This window comes from Symphalangus syndactylus, chromosome 16 (genome assembly GCF_028878055.3).
Source record: "Symphalangus syndactylus isolate Jambi chromosome 16, NHGRI_mSymSyn1-v2.1_pri, whole genome shotgun sequence".
Classification (NCBI taxonomy): Eukaryota; Metazoa; Chordata; class Mammalia; order Primates; family Hylobatidae; genus Symphalangus; species Symphalangus syndactylus.
In genome coordinates this window covers 13,429,941-13,451,150 of record NC_072438.2, presented here as the reverse complement: position 1 = coordinate 13,451,150, position 21,210 = coordinate 13,429,941, and the positions used below count along the sequence as shown (strand labels likewise).

At 55.8% G+C, this 21,210-nt stretch overlaps 1 protein-coding gene across 1 annotated transcript; it reads left to right on the top strand.

The window, feature by feature from the left end:
• Positions 1-9,006: 9,006 nt before the first annotated feature.
• GPR78 (G protein-coupled receptor 78) lies at positions 9,007-18,580 on the top strand. Its single transcript, XM_055246317.1, has 3 exons — positions 9,007-10,265; positions 11,154-11,267; positions 15,640-18,580. Exons 1-3 carry the CDS (start codon positions 9,598-9,600, stop codon positions 15,947-15,949), a joined length of 1,092 nt encoding a protein of 363 aa, XP_055102292.1. The 5' UTR covers positions 9,007-9,597; the 3' UTR covers positions 15,950-18,580.
• The last annotated feature ends 2,630 nt before the right edge of the window (positions 18,581-21,210 follow it).

The window sequence follows — 21,210 nt, the reverse complement described above, 5'->3', positions numbered from 1 at the left end:
AGTTTCACAGGAAGCTGATGATACCACTCTGTAAAACGGAACAATTCCTTGACACCACACCCTCTGGGTTTCATAGTTAGTTGGTTTTTCCCTTTCTCCACATGGACTGTCTTCTTGGTACCCACAGGTCTCAGAGGTACTTTCTGCTGCCCTGGCTTAATTTTTCCTTTTGTGGATAGCTTTGAGGCTGGTGATCTGAGCCCAGACAGACCACATCTGAGTTTGGTCCAGCCTCAAGGCTCCCCACCCCAGGCCCAACATTTCATTTGACTTTTAGTTTAGCTATTACAGATAACAGTAGCCAAGGGGCTGAGTATGTTGCTTTATGCATCCAGTGAACCAACTCAGCGGTGTGACCCATCTCCAAATTCCACTGGTGACTTTGACCTTCAGTGGCTGAGGCAGCCCAGCTGCAGCTCCATACCATGGGGCACTTAGTAAGCACCTGCTGTATGCTTAGCCCGGGCTGCTTCCAACTTATTTTATCTCTTCCTGCCACCCCCGACAATCTAAGCAGATGGCTCCTGCTGTCTTCCAGAAGAGGAAACTGAGCTGCAGAGAGATGAAGTGACTTGTCCAAGGTCATGCAGTGACCCAGTGTCTGAGCCAGGGTTGGGATCGCTTTGCCAGATGCTGGCTACAGAAGCTGGTGCTCTGCCTCCCATAGGCACCCCTGAGTCACCAGCCACAGTGCAGAGTGTAATTAGGCCTGACTCATGCAGTCATTATACTCCAGGTTTTAATTATCCGCCTTCTCATCCTGGTGTCCTCTTTGGGCCAGTTATGGAGGCCATGGGACAGGCCTTCTGGCTGAGGTGTCTCCTTGTATCTGTTAGGCAAAGAATTGAAAAACTGTGGGGGACATGCCCAACAGTGGCTGAAATAGAAATAATGGGTGCTGTGCAGAGTGACAGGGAGAGCTTGAGTTCTCTCCAGGAAACTTAGCTGCAATTCAGCAACTGGAATTCCCAGTTTGGCCACCAGCATGGAGGGTGGGCAGGGCCCACCTAATGACTGCTTGGATTCCAGCTGGCGCCAGAGGGCAGGGTCCAGGGCTTGGAGTCCGACAGTGGGGGTGGTTCAGGCTCCTTTCAGCTCTGTGGCCCCAGGCCAGCCCCCTGGTCTCTCTGGGGGCAAGTTTCTCCAGTGGCAAATTGAGAGGAAAAAAACCTACCTCATTGTTTGGGTGCTTATTAGATGGGGTTAAGCAGGTGAAATGTCCAATGCTCTCTAAGAGCCGTTGACAATGTTTGCCTTGCATCTTTATCCGGTCATTGCATATAAGCCGTGGTGAGTAGATACGGCTCACAGGAACTGGGCAGGTGGAATCTACACCTCACCGGGTTGCTGGGAAGATGGAGGAGGTGAGGCATGGGAAGACCTCCTCAGTAAGTGTTGGCTGCTCCCAGTATCACGAGAATGATTCCTGGTGGAGGTCATAACTGTGTTACCGTTACCTGTGATGTCTGGAAACATTTTTGCCAAAGGTGGCACTGCCTGTGCCCAGGCTGTGTGTCCTGTCCGGACCAGGTGTGTGATGGGCTCCTCAGAGGTGCATTTCACATGTTTATGTCATGTGACAAGCCCTGGTTTTATCCATCTTGTCCTCAGACCTACAACCAACATTTCCTGAATGAACAAATGAACAATTTGACTGTTTATTTAAAATTTTATTCCCATAAAGACTAAACTCAAGTTGAAGGCTTCCTGGGAAGCTTCACACATCCTCTCCCCAGCCTCTTTCTTCACATTTTCAACCAAGTTTCTTTTCTTTCTTTTTTTCTTTCTTTTTGAGCCACAGTCTCACTCTGTCTCCCAGGCTAGAGTGCAGAGGTGCAATCATAGCTCACTGCAGCCTTGAACTCTTGGGCTCAAGCGATCCTCCTGCCTTCCAGAGTAGCTGGGACCACAGGTATATGCCGCCTAGGTCCACCATCCAGCTTCTTCCCTGGAACCATGACGCAGGTGGCTTCTGCTCTGACAGGGCCTGCCATGTCCTAGGTGGAGGGGCTGCACCTTGCGGGGACCCACAGCCTCAGTCCCAAGCAAGCGGTGGGCCCTTGTGGCCATGGAGGGCCCCCTCTGTCTCTTGATTCCTACTTAAAGACACACCATGGTTTCCCTTACCTTCCACCTAGTGAGAATCCTAACTGTTCTCATGGTAAATGTCACACTTACCCTGCCTGGGGGTCCCTAAGAGACAGGAGAAGTTTCTTCCCACACTAAAGATAATAAGATGGCAGAAAGATGGTCACCTTCCCTGCCTGAGGCCACTCACGTCCAGGAGGCAGCGGGGGAGGGGAAGAGGGGAAGGATTTGAACCCAGGGGAGAGCCTGCCTCTTAGGCCGTTCTGACTGCCCAGTGAGAGCTGATGGCCTCTCCTCTGTGGCCTGCTGCGCCTTACCTGCACCCCTCTCTCCAGGCCCCTGCTCCACCATCGACCTCCAGGTTCCTGGCTCAGCCCTGGTGCATAAGAGGGGCAAGCACTTGTGGAATAAGTGGATGAAAGGATGCCTGTGGGTCTCCTTTGTCCTGGCTGCAGCCCCTCTGTGAGTGCACCGTGGGTGGCATCGTCTGATCATCGGCGTTTCTGGGTGACCGCTGTGGGGGTGGTTGTGACATTCATGAGGTGGTGACACTTATGCCTCTTTTATTTATTAAAAAAATGTTTTGGGGGGCCAGGTGCAGTGGCTTATGCCTGTAATCCCAGCACTTTGGGAGGCCGAGGCGGGCGGATCACCTTAAGTCAGGAGTTCGAGACCAGCCTGACCAACATAGCGAAACCCCGTCTCTGCTAAAAATACAAAAATTAGCGAGACGTGGTGGTGCACGCCTGTAATCCCAGCTACTCAGGAGGCTGAGGCAGGAGAATTGCTTGAACCCGGGAGGCAGAGGTTGCAGTGAGCCAACATCATGCCACTACACTCTAGCCTGGGTGAAAGAGAGAGACAGGATCTTGCTCAGTCGCACAGGCTGGAGTGTAGTGGTGTGATCTTGGCTCACTGTGGCCTCTACCTCCTGGGCTCAAGTGATTCTCCCACCTCACTCCCCTGAGTAGCTGGGATTACAGCTGTGCACTACCATGCCTGGCTAATTTTTATATGATTTCTGGAGATGGAGTTTCATCATGTTGCCCAGGCTGGTCTGAAATTGCTGGGCTCAAGTGATCCGCCCACCTCAGCCTCCCGAAGTGCTGGGATTGCAGGCGTGAGCACTGTGCCCAGCAACTCATGCCTCTTTTAATCCTCATACCAACTCTGTGGGGAAGCTCCTGGGTTCCCACGCTGTAGATGAGGAAACCGAGGCTCAGGGAGGATGAGGCCATACTGCTCAGAAGAGAAGGTGCAGAATCAACCCAGGCCTGAATGGCTCCTCAGCCGGAACCCTTTTCCTTCCGAGTGCCAGGGTTTTCGTCCAAGCATTAGGAGACACTCTTACCTTGGCTGCGGATTCTTTCCATCCTGATGTCCTCCGTCTGATTGAGGCTGGGGCCTCCCTCCTCAGCCTCCTGTTGCAGGAGGCCTGCCAGGGTGGGCCACCCCTGGGGCTGGAGCAGCCCAAGGGTCCCAGCCGGCTCCCTGCACTGGGGCTGCCTCTGGGCACAGCTTTCCAGAGTTGCAGGTGCTTCATGAGGAGAGGAGGCCAGGTGAGTGGCCCAGCATGATGCCCTGGCTGCAGGGTTGTCTCTGAGGATAAAGGGACCCCGTGCAGGTGGTCAGGTAGGCAGGGCTCCGGGCGGCTTTGTGACCTTCAGCTGAGACTCTAGGACCAGCCCCCACAAACCCCTTTCTCCTCTGGAGGGTTCTTCACACAGGGTGGGGCTGGTGCAGAGCTGGTCCTTCCCAGCTAAGAGCTTCTTAGCAGCAGGAGCTCGGGCTGCACAGACCAAGACCCCAAAGGCCTCCAGGGCTGCCGGACTGAAAGATCGGGACACAGCCCCTGCCAGGAGCCTTTGCTGACGTCCCACAGCCTCTGGGACAAATCCCAACTCACTTAGCCTGGCATTCCAGGTTTTTTAGGGGTTGCCCTGCCCATAGTCCATAACCTTGAACTTTGCTTCCCGCCGACCCCTTCCTCCTTCTTACCATCTGATAATCTCTTACTCGTCCCTTCTTGTCAAACTCTGCTGTCCTTCAAAATTCTCTTGCTCTGGGCAGACCCAGGCTGGGTCAGGTGCCACCCAAGGGTCCCCCAGAGCCTGGAGCCTCCCCCAGCCTCAGTCATACCTGGGGGAGTCATGCCCAGTTTCTGGCCTGCCCTCGGCCCCCAGCCCGTGAACCCCCAGAAGACAGGGACAGATCTGATTTGCCCTGCAGTCACAGGTCCCAGCTCCATGGCACTGAGGGACTCTTCTGCGTTTCACTGAGGAATTAGTGGGAATGTGTTGCTGCTGAGGGCGTGTGTGGTTTCTAAGGGTGTGGATAATATTGCCAGCTGTAATACTTTCCTACCTCTCTGCTATTCTAAGGAATTCCATGCTCGTGATCTCTCTCTCTCTCCCCCTCTCCCTCTCCCTCCCCTTCTCTCTCTCTCCTTTTCTCTGTCTCTGTCTTCCCCCCTCCACTGTTCCTCCCTCCTCCTGGGAAGTTAATTTCTACTGGGATTTTACAAAACTAAGATGCTCCAAGGCAGGAAAATAAAATTAAATCTGGTCATGATGGTGAGGCCTCCAGATGGAGCGCTTGATCTGGGCTTTTCTTGCTGAGTGATTTTCTGATTTTCAAAGCATTTCATGCTCTCACAGAAAATGTAAAAGTGACGGGAAAGTGTAAAGACACAGAAAAACAACCAACCACTCCTAGCTCCATCGGCCATTGGTGACCATGACTGGTGGCCTGGCATCAGCATCCGGTGCTTCCACGCCTTGATCAGAGAGTTGAGGTCCCAGTATTCTCAGTGGTTTCTGATAAACAATCCACAGTGGGATTTGTCCTCGGGACATCTGCTTTTCTCTCTCTCTCCCTTTCTCTCTCTCTCTCTCCCTTTCTCTCTCTCTCTCTCTTTCTCTCCCTCTCTCCCCCTCTCTCTCCCCCTCTCTCTCCCCCTCTCTCTCCCCGTCTCTCTCCCCCTCTCTCTCCCCCTCTCTCTCCCCATCTCTCTCTCCCCCCTCTCCCCATCTCTCTCTCCCCCCTCTCTCCCCATCTCTCTCCCCCCATCTCTCTCTCCCCCCTCTCTCCCCATTTCTCTCTCCCGCTCTCTCTCTCCCCCTCCCTCCCTCCCTCCCTCTTTTTTCCCTCCTCTCCTCTCCCCTCCCCTCCCCCTTCTCTTCTCTTCTTAGATGGAATCTCGCTCTGTCACCCAGGCTGGAGTACAGTAGCACAATCTCAGCTCACTGCAACCTCTGCCTCCCGGGTTCAAGTCATTCTCCTGTCTCAGCCTCCCAAATAGCTGGGACTACAGGTGCACACCACCACGCCTGGCTAATTTTTGCATTTTATTTATTTATTTATTTTAGTAGAGATGGGGTTTTGCCATATTGGTCAGGCTGGTCTCAAACTCCTGATCCACCTGCCTTGGCCTCCCAAAGTGCTGGGATTCCAGGCATGAGCCACCACGCCCAGCCGACACCTGCTTTTTAATGGCCACACAGCGCTATGCTGTAGGGGAATAGAATCACACACTTTCCGCCTTCCTGTTGCTGGGAGTTTCATTCATTTCCCTGTCTTTCCATCTTCCTCCTTTCCCTTTTCCGCCTGTCTATGAGCAATCATATTTGTTAACATGCCATATTATTCCTTCCCGATACTTGCCTGCAGTCAGGGCTTGATAGCTGGGGGTTCCCCCAGCCCCTCCAAGGCTTCTAAGAGACCATGTGTGTGCAGCTCTGGGGAGTGGTGGAGGTGTCAGGTGGCTTCACGAGGAGACTTTGGTGTAGCCACTCAGCAGTCCCTGTCACCTGTCAGTGACTCCACGGGGAGACGATTTCACTTGCAGGGGAGCAGAGAGCATCTCTTCTGAGACATGAGCGCAGGGAAGCTTCGCCAGCCTGTATTACGGAAAGGCAGGCCATTCACTCAGCTGCAAGGATGTACTGGGCACCCAGCGTGTACGAGAGAACGTGCTGGATACAGCAGACTGTGGTGATCACACGAGGCTTGATTCCTTCACTTTGTTGAGCAGAGAGAAGATGTGGACAAAGTCAGATCTGATCAACACAACCACCCTGGCCCTCCAAGAGAAATAGCAAGCTTATTTTGTGAGATAAGTGAATTGTATCAATTATATCATATTGAAGTGCTATCACTAATGGCAAATTCATTTCCACAGATATACACCGACAGCTTGTTACATGCAACTGGGGAGGAAAAACGGGAAAAGAGGGAAAAGAATAATGGTTAACTGAGCTCATTTGATTTTATTTAAACTTGTTTTAGTACTAAGCTTATTTCTTTTACACCTATTGAATGTAACCTTATTTAATTCTCACTGCACCCCCTGAAGATGGGTCTTCCTGCCCCTATTTTTCAGACGAGGAAACAAGCCATTCACTTTGATTAAGCAGCAGTGGCATCTCAGCCTCTGCACTTCATCTCAGCCCAGCACTTCTGTTGGGGCTGAGATGAAAGTCTCAGAAGGTGCTCTGAGGAGGTGTGACTCTCCCTGGCTGACAGGGGAAGGTTTAGCAGAGCTTTGTCTTAGAGGAGGAGTAGATGAAAAGGAAAGTACAGAGAGGGCATTCAGGCCAAGTCAGCAACACAAAGTCAGGTAATGTGGGTTAAGTGCATGGGTGATGAGTAATGGAGATGTGGCTAAATGGTGTGAGCGTGCATGTGTGCGTGTGTGTGCGTGTGTGCATGTGAGCATGTGTGCATGTGTGCGTGTGTGCATGTGAGCGTGTGTACATGTGTGCGTGTGTGCATGTCTCTGTGTGTGTGAGTGACAGCAACAGCAAAGGGCCCAGCATGAGTGGCTGAGACCAGATTTAGGTAGACTTGGAGGGGCTGCTAAGGAATTTCATAGGCAATGGGGAACCATGAACTATCACTAGGCAGGGGAGGAGCCTTCGGGAAGTAATCCTGAGCTTTATCGTTGCAATGCGTATCTCAGCAAGAATGGGCAGGACTGCATAGTTAGGGTACTGCCTTACTTTTTAAAGAAGTGGTGAAAATATTTAATATTTTAATATACTTTTTCTTTTTGGAAGATAAAAGGATTAGGTCCAGCATTTCACCCTACAGAGGATTTAAATTTTTCACCTGGAATGAGATTTGAGTGTAAGACGATTAAACGATATTATATTGATAAGACCACAGGGTTCAAAACCACCCCCTACAACCCAGGGAAGGGGGGCAGCCAGGCTGGCAAGATCTGAGGCCAGAATCGCTGGGGCTTTGGGGAAAGCAGCAAACAGAACAGATCTAGACCTATCAAGGTGCCCTAACCAGAGTCCAGAGATCTCACCACACACATTTTCTCATTCATGCAGTTTCCCAGTACATCCTTGCAGATGAGCGAATGGCCTGCCTTTCGTAATACAGGCTGGTGGAGCTTCCCTGCGCTCATGTCTCAGAAGAGATGCTCTCTGCTCCCCTGCAAGTGGAATTGTCTCCCTTTGGAGTAGTTGAGAGGTGACAGAAGCTGCTGTGAGTGGTTAGATCAAAGTTTCCCCATGAAGCCACGTGACGCCTCCACCGCTCCCCAGAGCTGCATACGGAGGGATTGGGTGAGGCCCCTGCTCTCAAGCCCCCACTATCACAATCACTTTGTCCAAGCTATTCCCCTGCGAACTTGCCTGACCTGCAGAAGCTACAGAGTGGCCCACCCTTCCTGGGCATGTCAGGAAAACTTTGACGTGGCTGCTCTGGCTTCAGGCAAGGTCTAATTTGGTGAAAATTTGAAAGCAGGTTTGTGGGGGTGCCAGGGAGAAGTGGGGAGAGAGAAAGCTGCTGCATGTGATGGATGGCAATAGCTTGGAGCTGGTGTGATGGCCTCTCTGGATGACAACGACATTGGAGTTAAAGCCAGAAGGACTGAGGTTTTCCTGGTTTGTAGTTATGGGGACTTGGCACAGACACTTGAATGAAACTTCCTTTGTCCAGCTATCAGACGGACCCCCTAATAAAGGTTGACTTTGTTCTGATCCCTCACTGCCTGCTGGGATGTTCTCAGCATTTTGTGCTTGTTGGCCAATTTAACCCTAACAGCAACCACCAGAGGCAGATGCTATTGCTGGCTATTGATATCCCCATGTGACAGATCAGAATGTGAGGCCCAAGGGGTTTAAGTAATGTGCCCAAGGGGTTTAAGTAATGTGCCCAAGGCATAGAGCCGGGGGTGCCCCAGCAGGCCAGTTGTGCACCTGTGGCTTTTCCCTTGGCCACTTTGCAGCACCGGCACAAGAGAGGCCCACGGGGTGAGCCTCCACACCACCAGCCACCCTTTGTCCCTCAGAAAGGGCTGGCAGAGCCTGCAGGTGAGGGTGGATGTGGGGAGGGGTGGGCAATGGTCTGCCCTTCATTTCTGTCATGTTGTGGCTGCCATTGGGGAGAAAATGCCAAAAAGCTTCCTGGAAGAAGCAGCTTCACCATATCCTTGTCCTGCCAACTGGCCACGAATGGATTGGAAGATTCCCACTGGATGAGAAGGCTCAGAAGCCACCACGGGGATGGCGGAGGTGGGAGAGGCATGCACCTCGCACCGCGGGGCTCCAGGAGCCAGGCGAAGGACAGGCATTTCTGTACGGCACCCCGTTCTGGGTGGGTCCTCCCAAGGTGCCCCTTTCTTTGTCTCTTCCTCTGTTGCTTTTCTCTCCTCTTCCCTCTTCTTCCCCCCACTTCCTCTTCACTTTTTCTTCTTCCTCTCTTTCGTTCCCCCATGCCTTTCTCAACCTTGTTTCCACTTGTCGCTCTTGCTTCAGCAAACGTCGGTGCAGTCACAGTTCCTGGGCTGAGGCTGGGGGATGGGAGGAAGTCCTGAGGGCAGCGCCCGCCCCGTCACTCCCTCTGCCCCGCCTGCACAGCTTCTCGCCACTTCATTCCCGCCCCCACCGCCCCTACCGCCCCTATAAGCCACCAGGTCGCTCCAGTTTGGTGCTAGCGCCTGGAGGGAGAGGCGTGGCGAGGGCTGTGCAGCCTAGGATCCACTGAGGAGCTCTCGCTGGCGTCTCAACTGCGCAGGAACCAGCGCTGGGAGGCTCGGCTGGAGGTGTGACCAGGGCAGGGACCGACCTGGCCCGGAACAGAAGCGCGCAGAGTCCCATCCTGCCACGCCACGAGGAGAGAAGAAGGAAAGATACAGGGTTAGCAAAGAGGCCTCCCTCGCCCCTACGACCCGCGCCCCCGCGCCTCGCTTCAGCCTCAGGACAGTCCCGCCGGGACGGTGAGAGCATTCAGCACCCTGGACAGCACCGCGGTTGCGCTGCCTCCAGGGCGGCCCCGGGCTGCTCCGGCTCCGCAGAGGGACGCCCTCCCCGCGGGTGCCCCGGACCCCGCACTCGCCGCCGCTTTCCTCGCGCTGCTCTGGGCCTTGTCGGCCTGCTCTGCGCCTCCCGGAAGCCGTGGGCGCGCCGCTCAGCCGCTCCATCGCCTCACTTTCCCAGGCTCACGCCCGAAGCAGAGCCATGAGAACCCCAGGGTGCCTGGAGAGCCGCTAGCGCCATGGGCCCCGGCGACGCACTGCTGGCGGGGCTGCTGGTGATGGTACTGGCCGTGGCGCTGCTATCCAACGCACTGGTGCTGCTTTGTTGCGCCTACAGCGCTGAGCTCCGCACTCGCGCCTCGGGCGTCCTGCTGGTGAATCTGTCGCTGGGCCATCTGCTCCTGGCGGCGCTGGACATGCCCTTCACGCTGCTCGGTGTGATGCGCGGGCGGACACCGTCGGCGCCTGGCGCATGCCAAGCCATTGGCTTCCTGGACACCTTCCTGGCATCCAACGCGGCGCTGAGCGTGGCGGCGCTGAGCGCAGACCAGTGGCTGGCCGTGGGCTTCCCGCTGCGCTACGCCGGACGCCTGCGACCGCGCTATGCTGGCCTGCTGCTGGGCTGTGCCTGGGGACAGTCTCTGGCCTTCTCGGGCGCTGCACTTGGCTGCTCGTGGCTTGGCTACAGCAGCGCCTTCGCGTCCTGCTCTCTGCGCCTGCCGCCCGAGCCTGAGCGTCCGCGCTTCGCAGCCTTCACCGCCACGCTCCATGCCATGGGCTTTGTGCTGCCGCTGGCGGTGCTCTGCCTCACCTCGCTCCAGGTGCACCGGGTGGCACGCAGCCACTGCCAGCGCATGGACACCGTCACCATGAAGGCGCTCGTGCTGCTCGCCGACCTGCACCCCAGGTATTGGCCCAGTGAATGCCGACCGGCCCAGGCTAGGGACTTGGGCGCTCCCTGGGCAGTTGGCTTGAGGAGCCTGTGGGCATCACCACCGTTACTCTGCCCAGAGTTCACCAGCCATAGCACTGCCCCTGCACACTGCTCGCAGGGGTTTCCTGTTGGTTCATTGGTGCAGACACTGTGGGGGCCTCTGCCTCCTGGGATACCTGCTCACAGTGCACAGGGAGCTTTGCGCAGAGCGGTGAGGTGTGCGTCTCCGGGAGGGGTTCTGCGGGCTCTGCTGTGGGCGGCCAGACACACCCCTCCTGTGCATGGCTGTGGGTCTGAGGCATCTGCTTGTTTCTGCCCACTGCTGACCCAGTGCCCTTGCGTGGACTTGGGCTTCAAGTCTTGAGCAGGGTCCATCCCCCATGCTTTCTGCTCACTACTTGGCAGGATTTGTCTCCTGAATCTCTAGCTGGTGTCACCATTGTTCCAAATTACTTCCCGTAGGTGTTTCCCTTTCCCCCTCGGCCCCCCACAGAACACCCAAGAGGCTCTCCTGCTCCTGGGGCGGGCGGGCCAGGTGACTTCTCCCTCCCTGAGGGCCCCAGCCTTGCCCCTCTCTCAGCAGGCCTGCCTCAGTGGCTTCTGTGTGGAGAAGGATGAGCCAGAGGGAAAGGAGGAGGAGCTGGCCCTTCTTTTGAGACTTCCTTTATTTCACCTACAAAACAGCAAGCCTACCCCTTTCCACTGTTCTTTCTCTCTCCCCCATCGCTCTGTCCTGCTCAGGTTCCAGGCTAAACATCCTCCTGAAACCCCCCTGTCTGCCCTCACTTCGCCCCTGGGCTCTGGGCCTGGGTTCTGTCCCCACACTGCCATCATCCTAACCACTGTCCTCTGTCCCCACAGTGTGCGGCAGCGCTGCCTCATCCAGCAGAAGCGGCGCCGCCACCGCGCCACCAGGAAGATTGGCATCGCTATTGCAACCTTCCTCATCTGCTTTGCCCCATATGTCGTGACCAGGTGGGTCCTGGCAGTCTGGCTCCTGTCGTGGGAACAGCTGGGTGGGCTTGGCCTCAGTCGAGTAGGCCTCTGAGGTCTCCCAGACAGATATCTGGAGGGCGGCCACCACCAGAGGACCCTCCTCCACACCTGACGGGCTCAGGGCTGTTCTTCAGCTCCTGGGAAAGACCCTGGGAGGGAGGTGGCACTGGCCCCCATCCTGTCCTATAAATGAGGAGACTCTCCTTGTCCAGGCACAGGCAGATATGGGGTCTGTGAATCAGCACCTGGCTCTTTAAACCTAGAAAGCTTTCAAAATCAGGCAACCTGGGACTAACTCAGACCTTAGACGCCTCATCTCCTGGGCGTGGAGTCGGGAGTCTGGGTGGAAGCTCCAGCTGGAGCCTCGGGGCAGTAACACTGCCAGGTGAGTGTTCTCTTTGCTCCTCTCTTTCCTGGAGACCTTGGCCTGAGTGCTTGTCAGGTCAGAATTACCTGGAGTCACAGGTAATTTGGGAAAGAGTGTGTGTAAAGGGCCTGCTGGTACCATCATCACAGTGCTGTGCTGAGGGGCAGGGGAGTCTGCGGTTTTTGCCTCCAGGGTTCCTGGGTCACCCACTTGGTGGCTTGGTTACTACCTTAGCTCCACTTAAGGAAATGTGTGCACCCTACCTTGCTGGAAGGCACCGTGGTTAGAGGGAGGCACGTTGTTTATTAGAGATGGTGACTGCTTGCTATCACGTTTTGCCTTTCTTGGAATCTCCATGGAATTTCTGGCCAGGCCCCTGCAGCGCTCAGGCTGTCTGGGAGGTCTCCACCCTATGTGTTGAGCCACAGCAGGAGGATGCCCTGAAGGAAGACACTCCTGGGAGGGGTCCATGGCCCTCATCCTCAAGGATCCCAGGTCCCCACCCCAGGGGAGGGAACCAGCGGGGAGTATAGTACCAGGATCCTGGCTCTGTTTGTGTAGGGTCCTCCTGGGGTCGCTATCTAATGCCCTACAAGATCTGCCGGCCTGTCCAGGATGACTGCCTATCTTCCCAGGTCACTGGGGGGCTTAGGTATGTTGTTGGGGGGGGTGGGGGGGGGCAAAAATTGTGTCCCAGGAACCCGGGAGGCCCCAGAGTGCCCATGCTGAGTGGCACCAGCTCTCTCCTGCCTGCCAGGTTCCCTCTGAGCTCTTCGGAATCAGCACTTGGGACACGAGCTCTTGGCCACTGTTCCCATCTGGCTTAGCGACTGGGAGCCAGGTTTCTTGTGGATCACAGGCACCCTCCTTCCTCAGATAAAACCTGGCAAAAGTCTCTGGTTCTTAGGAAACTTCCTGGGCACAAGTGTGGATGGGGAAACTGTGGCGTCCTTCTCCTGGGAACCAGCTATTTATCTGATTATCATGTTTGTGTGTATGTGTGCCCATGTGCCTGCACATGCATGCATGTGTATGTTGTGAGGGTGCATGTGTGTGTTCATATATGCACACACATGTACATACGTGTAGAAGGTGAGTGCTAAAATTTCAAGAGCTCCAGCATTTAGTTTTGAAATTTTAAATGAATGATGAGTGAGACTGGCTCACTCAGCCATGGTGTTACATTGATTCAGGGGTGTAACTGTTATTTTCCTGCGTGTTTACAATGCCCTGAGCACGTGTGTGAGCATGCATAGCTATGAGTGTGCACACGAGTGTAAGAGGAAGAATCCCAAACAAAGTCATGAAGCCTGCCTTTGCAGCGTTGTTTCCACGATGTCGTTACCAACTCTGGGATCTGGGCAGCTCAGGCTCTCTTCTCTGTGAAAAATGTGGGTACAATATAGCGCTAATGAGGTTATAGATTTCTTCATGCACTCACTAAGCATTTAATGAGCACCTACTCTGTGCTGGGCTTTGTGCCTGGTCATGTAGTTACAAAAGCAAATGGAACACAGGCTCCTCTCGGTTCTGATGGCCGGAGATGCAGGTCAGCAAGACTAGGCAGGTGTTTCAGTGGGGGAGGGGTCTTGAGGGCTGGAGCCTGGGAGCAGCACAGCTGGATCAGTTTGGACGGACCTGCCTGACAGGCGCCTCTCACATCATAGGAGTGAAGCGAATCAGAACCTCACTCCTGGGTGTGTGTGGACGAGGTTCTAATGCAGTTGGTGGCTTAACCCACAGGAAGTCAGAGATCCAGGAGCGTGTTTGTCCCTGCTGCCCCTTAGAGGTCAGTGCACTCATTCCAATTGTCCTGCAATAGCTAAAAATATTTCAGAGCTCTTCTCCTGGGAATTGTTTTCAGAACTGGGCTGCATTGTTAGAGTCTTCTGTGGACATCTTGAAGGTGAATTTAATCTGGTTAGAAATAACTCAAAGTCACCTTGAGCCAGTTCATGTGGATAAAGTAGGTAAAGGAGACGGGGCACATGGGATTTTTATTTTGTTTCTTGGTTGTCACTCTTGAGTTTTACTGACTTAATCAATGATGCAGATGAAGCCCGTGGGGTGTGTGGCAGTGAGACCAGGAGGTGGGGGATCACAGAGCCTCCCTTGTGGAGTCTGGTCTAGTTGGGGGGGGGGGGTGCGGATGGATACGGTCACCAGGTGTTGAGCCACAGTGGACACGTGAGCGAGCCCTCTTCTCTGCAGGGTCGTGGCTGGTTGGAATGCTGGTAGTTGACACACGAGTTCTGGTCCCAGTGTGGCTCCAGACACAGCCTCAGCTGCGTGTTTCTGATGACTTCCACCTGCACCAGGGCTTAACTAGGGGATAGACACTCTGGCATGTGTGTGGCTTTCTTACTCACCTGCAGCCCAGTCCCCTAGTGGCTGAAGGAAATGCCAGGCTCCTCAGATCCTTCGATAGGACCCTCCTTCCCACTTGCCTGCTGGTTGGCTGTGACCAGTCTCCAGTCCATGCCTGATGGTGGGCTGCCTGGACGTGGGGGTGACAGTGTACCTGATGTGCATGTGCTGGCCGGTGGCAAAGCCCTTTCCGGACTATCACTCACTGTAACTGGATCGTCACCGCAGCCTGGGGTAGGTGGTTAGAGCCATGACTGCCTTGGATCTGTGTCGCTGCCCTGATTTTTGGATTCTGGATGCCCCTGCTCTGGCTGTGCCCCCTCAGCTTCTCTCTGTCCTCACATTCTGGCCCCGCCCCTCAGCTTGAGGTGGCTGCCTGCCTGCCTGCCTGCCTCCTCATCCCCATCCTGCTGGACTGGGTGCCCTGGAGGGAGGGAGGCAGTCTGATCCATTGCTGCACCCCAGCAGCTGCTATGTTTGTGGGTGGTCCAAACTAATGAGTGACCCAGCCAAACCGGTAAATCACAGGGCTGCAGTCCCTCTGAGTTGGGGGTGGGACAGCCTGGGACAGAAATTCACTGCCTGGGAGATCATCAGGCTGTTGGGGAAAGCCCTGGCTTTTGGAGGCCCTGGATCAAAGCCAGGAACTGGGAGGTGGAACAGCTGCCACTGGTCAGCACGTGCGCTTGTGACAGCTGTCAGAAGCCTCGTCCTGACTCTGTGGCCCCCACCTCAGGCTGTGCTGCCGCTAGTCAGAAGCCTTGTCCTGACTCCATGGCCCCTACCCTAGGCTGTGCTGAGAGCGGAGGGTTCCGTCCCCCTGCTGCTTTCCCCCACGCGGAGCCCAGTCCCTTCTACTCTGAGTTCTAATCTGATTTCAGAAAAGCACTGGGCTCAGAATGTGAGACTGAGCCTTTCCTCTGGGAGTTGTGTGCCTGGTGGTCCTAGGGACACCCTAGAGCCTCTCTGAGTGATGCTTCGAGATGGTGGGTACGGAAGCACCCTGCTTGTGTGGTGCCCGTGGACATCCTGCGAGTGACTGCTATTCATGTGGGTGAGGTGGTCATGCTTGCTCAGGGTCTGGTCTACAGCCCAGGTTGACACCTGTTACTGCAGCCTGGTTATTAGCATTGTTCTGATTTGTTCTCAACATTGCCCAGGTTTGGGAGATAAATGCCAGAGGAGAGTCTGACTGGGGGCTCCCAGAGCTCACATCTGGGGTGTCTTGGTCTGCAGCCTGGTAGTGGTAATGGCTCCCTTGGTAGCTGGTTCTGTGTGCAGGTGTCCGCGGCAGGTGTGCGTGCAGGTGCACTGAGCTGAGTGTGAGGAGGATGGGAGAAGGCCCTGGTGATGGTGGCAGTGCTGCCATCTACTGATTACCTGCTGTGGGGTGTGCAGGCTGATGTCGGCTTGCACCGCAGTCCCAGGACTGGGCCTTGTAATCCCATTTTAGGAAGAGGAGCCCAAGGCTCAGGGTGCTGGTGCAGAGCCCCCTGGCTAGTGAGCGTCAGGGCTGCGGTATGTACTTGAGTGTGGTTCTAGCACCTTCCCCCGGAGCGTGAGCGCGTGGCAGGTGCTGTCACTGTGGCTGAGTCAGCTGCTCCGCTTCCCCAACAGGCTGGCAGAGCTCGTGCCCTTCATCACCGTGAATGCCCACTGGGGCATCCTCAGCAAGTGCCTGACCTACAGCAAGGCGGCGGCCGACCCGTTCACATACTCTCTGCTCCGCCGGCCGTTCCGCCAAGTCCTGGCCGGCATGGTGCACCGGCTGCTGAAGAGAACCCCGCGCCCAGCATCCACCCATAACAGCTCTCTGGATGTGGCCGGCATGGTGCACCAGCTGCTGAAGAGAACCCCGCACCCAGCGTCCACCCACAACAGCTCTCTGAACACAGAGAATGATTCCCGCCTGCAGCAGACACACTGAGGGCCTGGTAGGGCTTATCGCCCCCACCTTCTAAGAGGCCCTGTGGAAAGGGCACTGGCCCTGCCACAGAGACGCCACTGGGGACCCCCAGACACCGGCGGCTTGACTTTGAGCTGAGGCTGAAGTACAGCAGGAGGAGGAGGAGAGGGCCGGATGTGGGTGTGGACAGCAGGAGCGGCGGCGGAGAGCTCCGGGCTCGGCCACCTGGCTGCTGGGTGGCCCCGGGACAGTGGCTTCCCTCTCTGAGCCTCAGCTTCCTCACCCTTGTTCTGGGGTCATGGCGATGCTTCGAGACGGTGGGTAGGGAAGTGCCCTGTGTGGCATCTGGTACCCGTGGGCGTCCTGTGAGTGACTGCTGTTCATGTGGGTGAGGTGGTCACTCTTGCTCAGGGTCTGTTCTGCAGCCCAGGTGGACACCTGTTTCCCCAACCTGGTAATTAGCATTGCTCCGTTTTGTTATCGGCATTGCCCAGGTTTGGGAGATAAATACCGGGACAGAGTCTGGTTGGGGGCTCCCAGAGCTCACATCTGATAGTCTGTGGTCAGGGCCCGGCAGGCAGGGGCAGTCCCTGGGACGTGCCCATCTCTGGAAGCCTAGAGGTCCCCAGCTCCAGGCCTGTCCGCTGTGACTGCCTGTGTGGGCACGCAGTTGGAGCCTGTCTCCTGCCTCCCTTTCTGTGGTTTGCCAGAGGTTTGGCATCTTGACTGAGGAGGATGTGGAGTCTGTGTGCTCAGAGCCTTTTCTGGTGAAGATATCATCAGAGCATCCTCCCCCCGAAGGCCACTGCTGGGCCTCTGGATCCTAGACATGAGACGGTCAAGAGATTGAAGTGGTAGCCAGGGCCCAGGTGTCCAGAGAGGGTAGCCCAGGATGGGGAGGGCCCTTGCTCCCCAACAGCAGTGCTGGGGGAGCCAAGAGAAGGTGGAGCATCCCTGAGTAGCGGTGTGCATCACCCCCAGTTTAGTAATCAGGGGGTGCCATTCCCCGGTGGGGGCACCCACCATCAATGTCATTGAATGTCCCCGTGGGACAGTGTTGAGGACTTTTGTGCACATCTGTCCTATTTCACAGCTCAGGGAAAGGTGCACAGTGCACACGGGCCCCCGGTGGAGAGGTGTGTGTGCGAATGAATGAGCGAGTGAATGGACACGATTCTCTCTTCAGCCTCTGTCATTGCTGTTTTCTTCAAGGCCCAGGGCCATCCCCTGCAGAGGTAGGGTGGGCTGCAAGACCTCAGGCCCCTGCCTCATGGGACTTTCTGATGGGCTTCACCCATGGGCTCTTGCAGGCGTGGAGCCTGTATCGTGACACCCTACACCCAAGGCCAGCAATGCAGGGAGAGCGTGGACATCAAATTCTTTCCTTCCAGAGGCTGAATTCTTCAAAGACACATGTGGCTGTCACTTGCTCTTGGCATTAACAGTGGAGAACCCAGCTGAGGTGGCTTCACAGATTCTTCCCCAAAAACACAGGTGTTACTATTATACTTTTAAAAAACTTTTTGAGACAGGATCTGACTCTGTTGCCTAGGCTAGAGTGCAGTGGTGCAATCTCAGCTCACTGCAGCCTCCACCTCCCATGCTCAAGCCATCCTCCCACCTCAGCCTCCTGAGTAGCTGAGGACACAGGCACAGGACACCATGCCTGGCTAATTTTTGTGTTTTTTTGTAGAGATGGAGGTCTCACTTTGTTGCCCAGGCTGGTTTTGAATTCCTGAGCTTAAGTGATCCACCCACCTCAGCCTCCCAAAGTGCTGGGATTACAGGTGTGAGCCACCGCGCCCAGCCAAAACCAGGTATTATTTGCTGACTCACCAGTGCCTCCCCGAAAAGGATAAATTTAAAAGTGTGTATAACTCATGAAGTATAATTCAAATAAAACAAGTTATCATTTGGAATAATAGCAACTATACGTATGTGGTCAGGAAGCAGTTAAAAACATTAAAACACAGACCTGGCCAGTTCAATCAAACCCAGGGGTTCCAGGCAGGAGGTGGGGCAGGTGGGCATCATGCCCTGGCTCACGGAGGCACAGGTGGGCGTCATGCCCTGGTTCACAGAGGGCACATGAACTTGAGACCCTGCTGCACCCCGGTGCCCCTGTGCTTACAAGGGAGGGCACTTGAATAGCAGAAGCAGGTTGGTCCCCGTTTAAAGCTCCAGAGCCCAGGCTGTGAGCTCCTTGGCTGAGCCCTCTCCTGTCCCTGGGAGCTCCCCAGGTGCAAGGAGTCTGCCATCCGGTGGGGCCTACATTCTGTGTTACTGCGTCTCCGCCAGGCTAAAATCCTTGGTCACTACTTTAGAGCCACTCAAGGAAACGCGTGCACCCTGCCCTGCTGGAAGGCACCATGGTTAGAGGGAGGTACGCTGTTTCTTAGAGACGGGGACTGCTTGCTGTCATGTTTCGCCTTCCTCGGAAGATCCATGGAATGTTCTGGAGCAGGCCTCTTAGGGCATTCCCTCCGCACTTCTCTGCCAGCCCATGTGGCTCCCACACTGGGCTGTCCCTTGCCTTAGGCTTGTGGCCTTTTTTTTTTTAATTTGAAAAATATTTTTCATGTGCACTTAAACGTGTTGCAGAATGATGCTGGGTCTCAAGAATGCTGTGAATCAATAAACATTTTATTCAGAGGGTGTCTCATTTCCATGGAAAGGGGGGAATTCTGCCGCGCATTAGCCACAGTCCAATTACCAGGATAGCAGAGCTTTCTAGATGCCTGGGCTTGCAGGCAATCCCCTGCTGGGCTTACAAGACCTCCAGGCTAGGCCCTGCGCTGTGTGCGGCGAGCCAGGGAGCCTTCTCCCGTTGTTTTGACGGTGCAGCTGCAAGCTTGGGAGGCTTTCCCATGGGTGAGCGGGAAGCAGAGAGCCATGGGGGCTGTGAGGCTGGGAGGGAGCTTGCAGAACAGAACTGCTCATTTATTTTATTTGGGGATCCGGAGTTTTTTTGATTCCATCTGTCAGAGGGCTGCAGCATTCCATGACGGGTGAGGCAGAGGGAGGCCCTGTGGGAGCCCAGAGTGACCGTCCTCTCTCTCAGCTTGCCTTCTTATCCTTTTGAGAGCATGATCTGGTTCTCCTGAGCCTCCCTCCTGCTTACATGGGGTGCAAAACTCAGCCAGAAGGGGTTCTGAGCCAGGAGCCCTCTCTCCATCCCCTCTGCGCTTGCTGACCCTTCGCCCTCCTGCCTCACCTGGGCACCCATCCATGGCCAAGCCTCCAGAACCCTTCCTGGTCCCTGGCGAAGCAGCCCTTCCTCTCACCCACCCTCCACCAAGCAGAGTGAGCTCCTGGAAATGCAGCCGAGAGCAGGTTGTGTTCCTGCCAGAAGCCCTGAGAAGTCCCCAGGCTGTATTCTCTGCTCCTGAGCCTGGCATTGCTGGCCCTTTCTGTTCTCTGTCCACACTGCTCCCCACGCCTTTCCACGTGGCCTCTGGCTAAAGTGCTGGCTGCCCTAGTCTATGGCCCCTCCCCAGGGGGCCTGCATCCTTTCTGGGCCTTCTCTTAGTACTTCCTCCTCCTCTGCTTAGCCAAGTCCTTGCACCTGACCGAGGCAGATACAACCCTCCCTCCTCAGGCGCTCACAGCCCCAGCACCCCTCTCTCAAGGGTCCAGCCATAGGGTGAGTAGGAACAGTGTCGGACCCACTTTTATCCCCAGCACCTGCTGTGCAGCAAGTGCTGGGGATGCCGGCATGCACACATCATGTCCAGCTGGGGAGCAGGCTTCCAACGACTGACGGGCTCCTCTGGCTGCCACGCTGCCCCCACCCCATCCTCGTGATCCCCAAGGTGGGTGCAATGCTGTTTCTCAGTGGAGAGCTCCCAGGCTCGAGGCGGCCAGGCCACTGGCTCAAGATCTTTTGAGTGGTGAGTCTGTGCTCTTTTGATGACACAAAGTGGCTTTTCTCCTAGAAGCTTGTCCTGCAGGGCACCCCCCATGGGCCCACACACCCAGCCCCGGGGGCTGTGCTCTTGCAGACTTGGCTCTGGCTGCACCTGCTGGTTCACTGGCCCCACCTTGACTGCACAGGTGTGGCTGGGTCCTGTCCCCGTGGCCCATTGCCCGCTGGGCTGGCTGGACAGTGTCTGGGGATTCGGTGTGATGGGGACGACTTGGATGCCTCTTTACTCCGGGAACGATTAACTCTGTCTTGTGATTTGCCCCTGATGAACCATTTGGTGGGTTGGGCCCTCGTGGGTGAGACGCTGTGGATTACAGGCTGTCCCTTCCGACTTAATTGGGGAGGAGAGAAGCTGGTTCCAGGAAAGATAATCAAATTCTTCCCCCCGAGTCTTAAAAAGTGACACAAGCTAGCACTCAATTTCCTCAAATCTAAAATGCCATTGATTTTAAACTGTTTTATGTACCACTGGGAAGGAGAAGCCCAGAATAAGGGCTGTGCTAGGAGACGCCCGCACAGGTGGGCCACTCACGACTGAACGCTCAGCGTCTGCGAGAACTAAGCCTGCCACAGCAGGGGACAACAAGGAGGCACGGTGTCCCCACCCCAGCTCTCAGGGAGGAGGAGGAAAACCCTCCCCAGGACTGTGCACTGCCAGCTGGGGCTCGGGAAAGCATGGAGTCTGAATTCACCCTCAGACCTGGGCTGGAAACTCAGACAGGGAAGTCAAAGACCGTGGCCCTGGAGGCTGGCCGGGGCAGTCAGAGATGCTTCTGGAAGGACCCCGCTGAGTCCAGGCAGACAGGGCAGGGTTGAGCACGAGATGCCCCAGATCCCGGAGGGTGTTGAAATGGGCATCTTTGAGCAGATGGCCTGCAGGAAGCAGCACCCGCTGGGTGCCAGCGATGAGTTGGGGCCACAGTGAGTACTGTCTGCATTACCCCAGCCTCTGGGCGAAGGGGCTTGTCCTAAGTCTCAGGGCTGAGTGGCAGCTGGCTCCGGGACCTGGTACTGGTGCGCTGGTATGCTGGTAAAGGAACCCACGAGGCACATGGCTCCTAAAGGTCCAGCCACCCAGCAAAGCCCCCTACCCTGCATCCACACCGCGGACAAGGACAGAAGGTGGGCACATGCCTTCACTTTCCTCACCTGACAGGCCCTGGTCAGCTGGGGTCAGCGCTGCAGCCACAGCCCCCTCCACCCGCAGAGGCAGCCTGTGCAGGGGACCAGAGGTTCTAGGCAGGATCAGCAGGGAATCTGCAGATCAGCTCCACAGTGCACTCAGGTGGCAGATGGGGAAACTGAGGCCCAAGGAGGGGCGGGGAGCCCTTTGGACGGGGCGGGGCACTCCGCCCAG

Bases quoted from the DNA above. Each gene is read 5' to 3' on its own strand.
- GPR78 (XM_055246317.1), top strand. From the start codon at position 9,598: ATGGGCCCCGGCGACGCACTGCTGGCGGGGCTGCTGGTGATGGTACTG. The intron at 10,266-11,153 runs GTATTGGCCCAG...CTGTCCCCACAG, and splicing joins CTCGCCGACCTGCACCCCAG to TGTGCGGCAGCGCTGCCTCA. The intron at 11,268-15,639 runs GTGGGTCCTGGC...CTTCCCCAACAG, and splicing joins GCCCCATATGTCGTGACCAG to GCTGGCAGAGCTCGTGCCCT.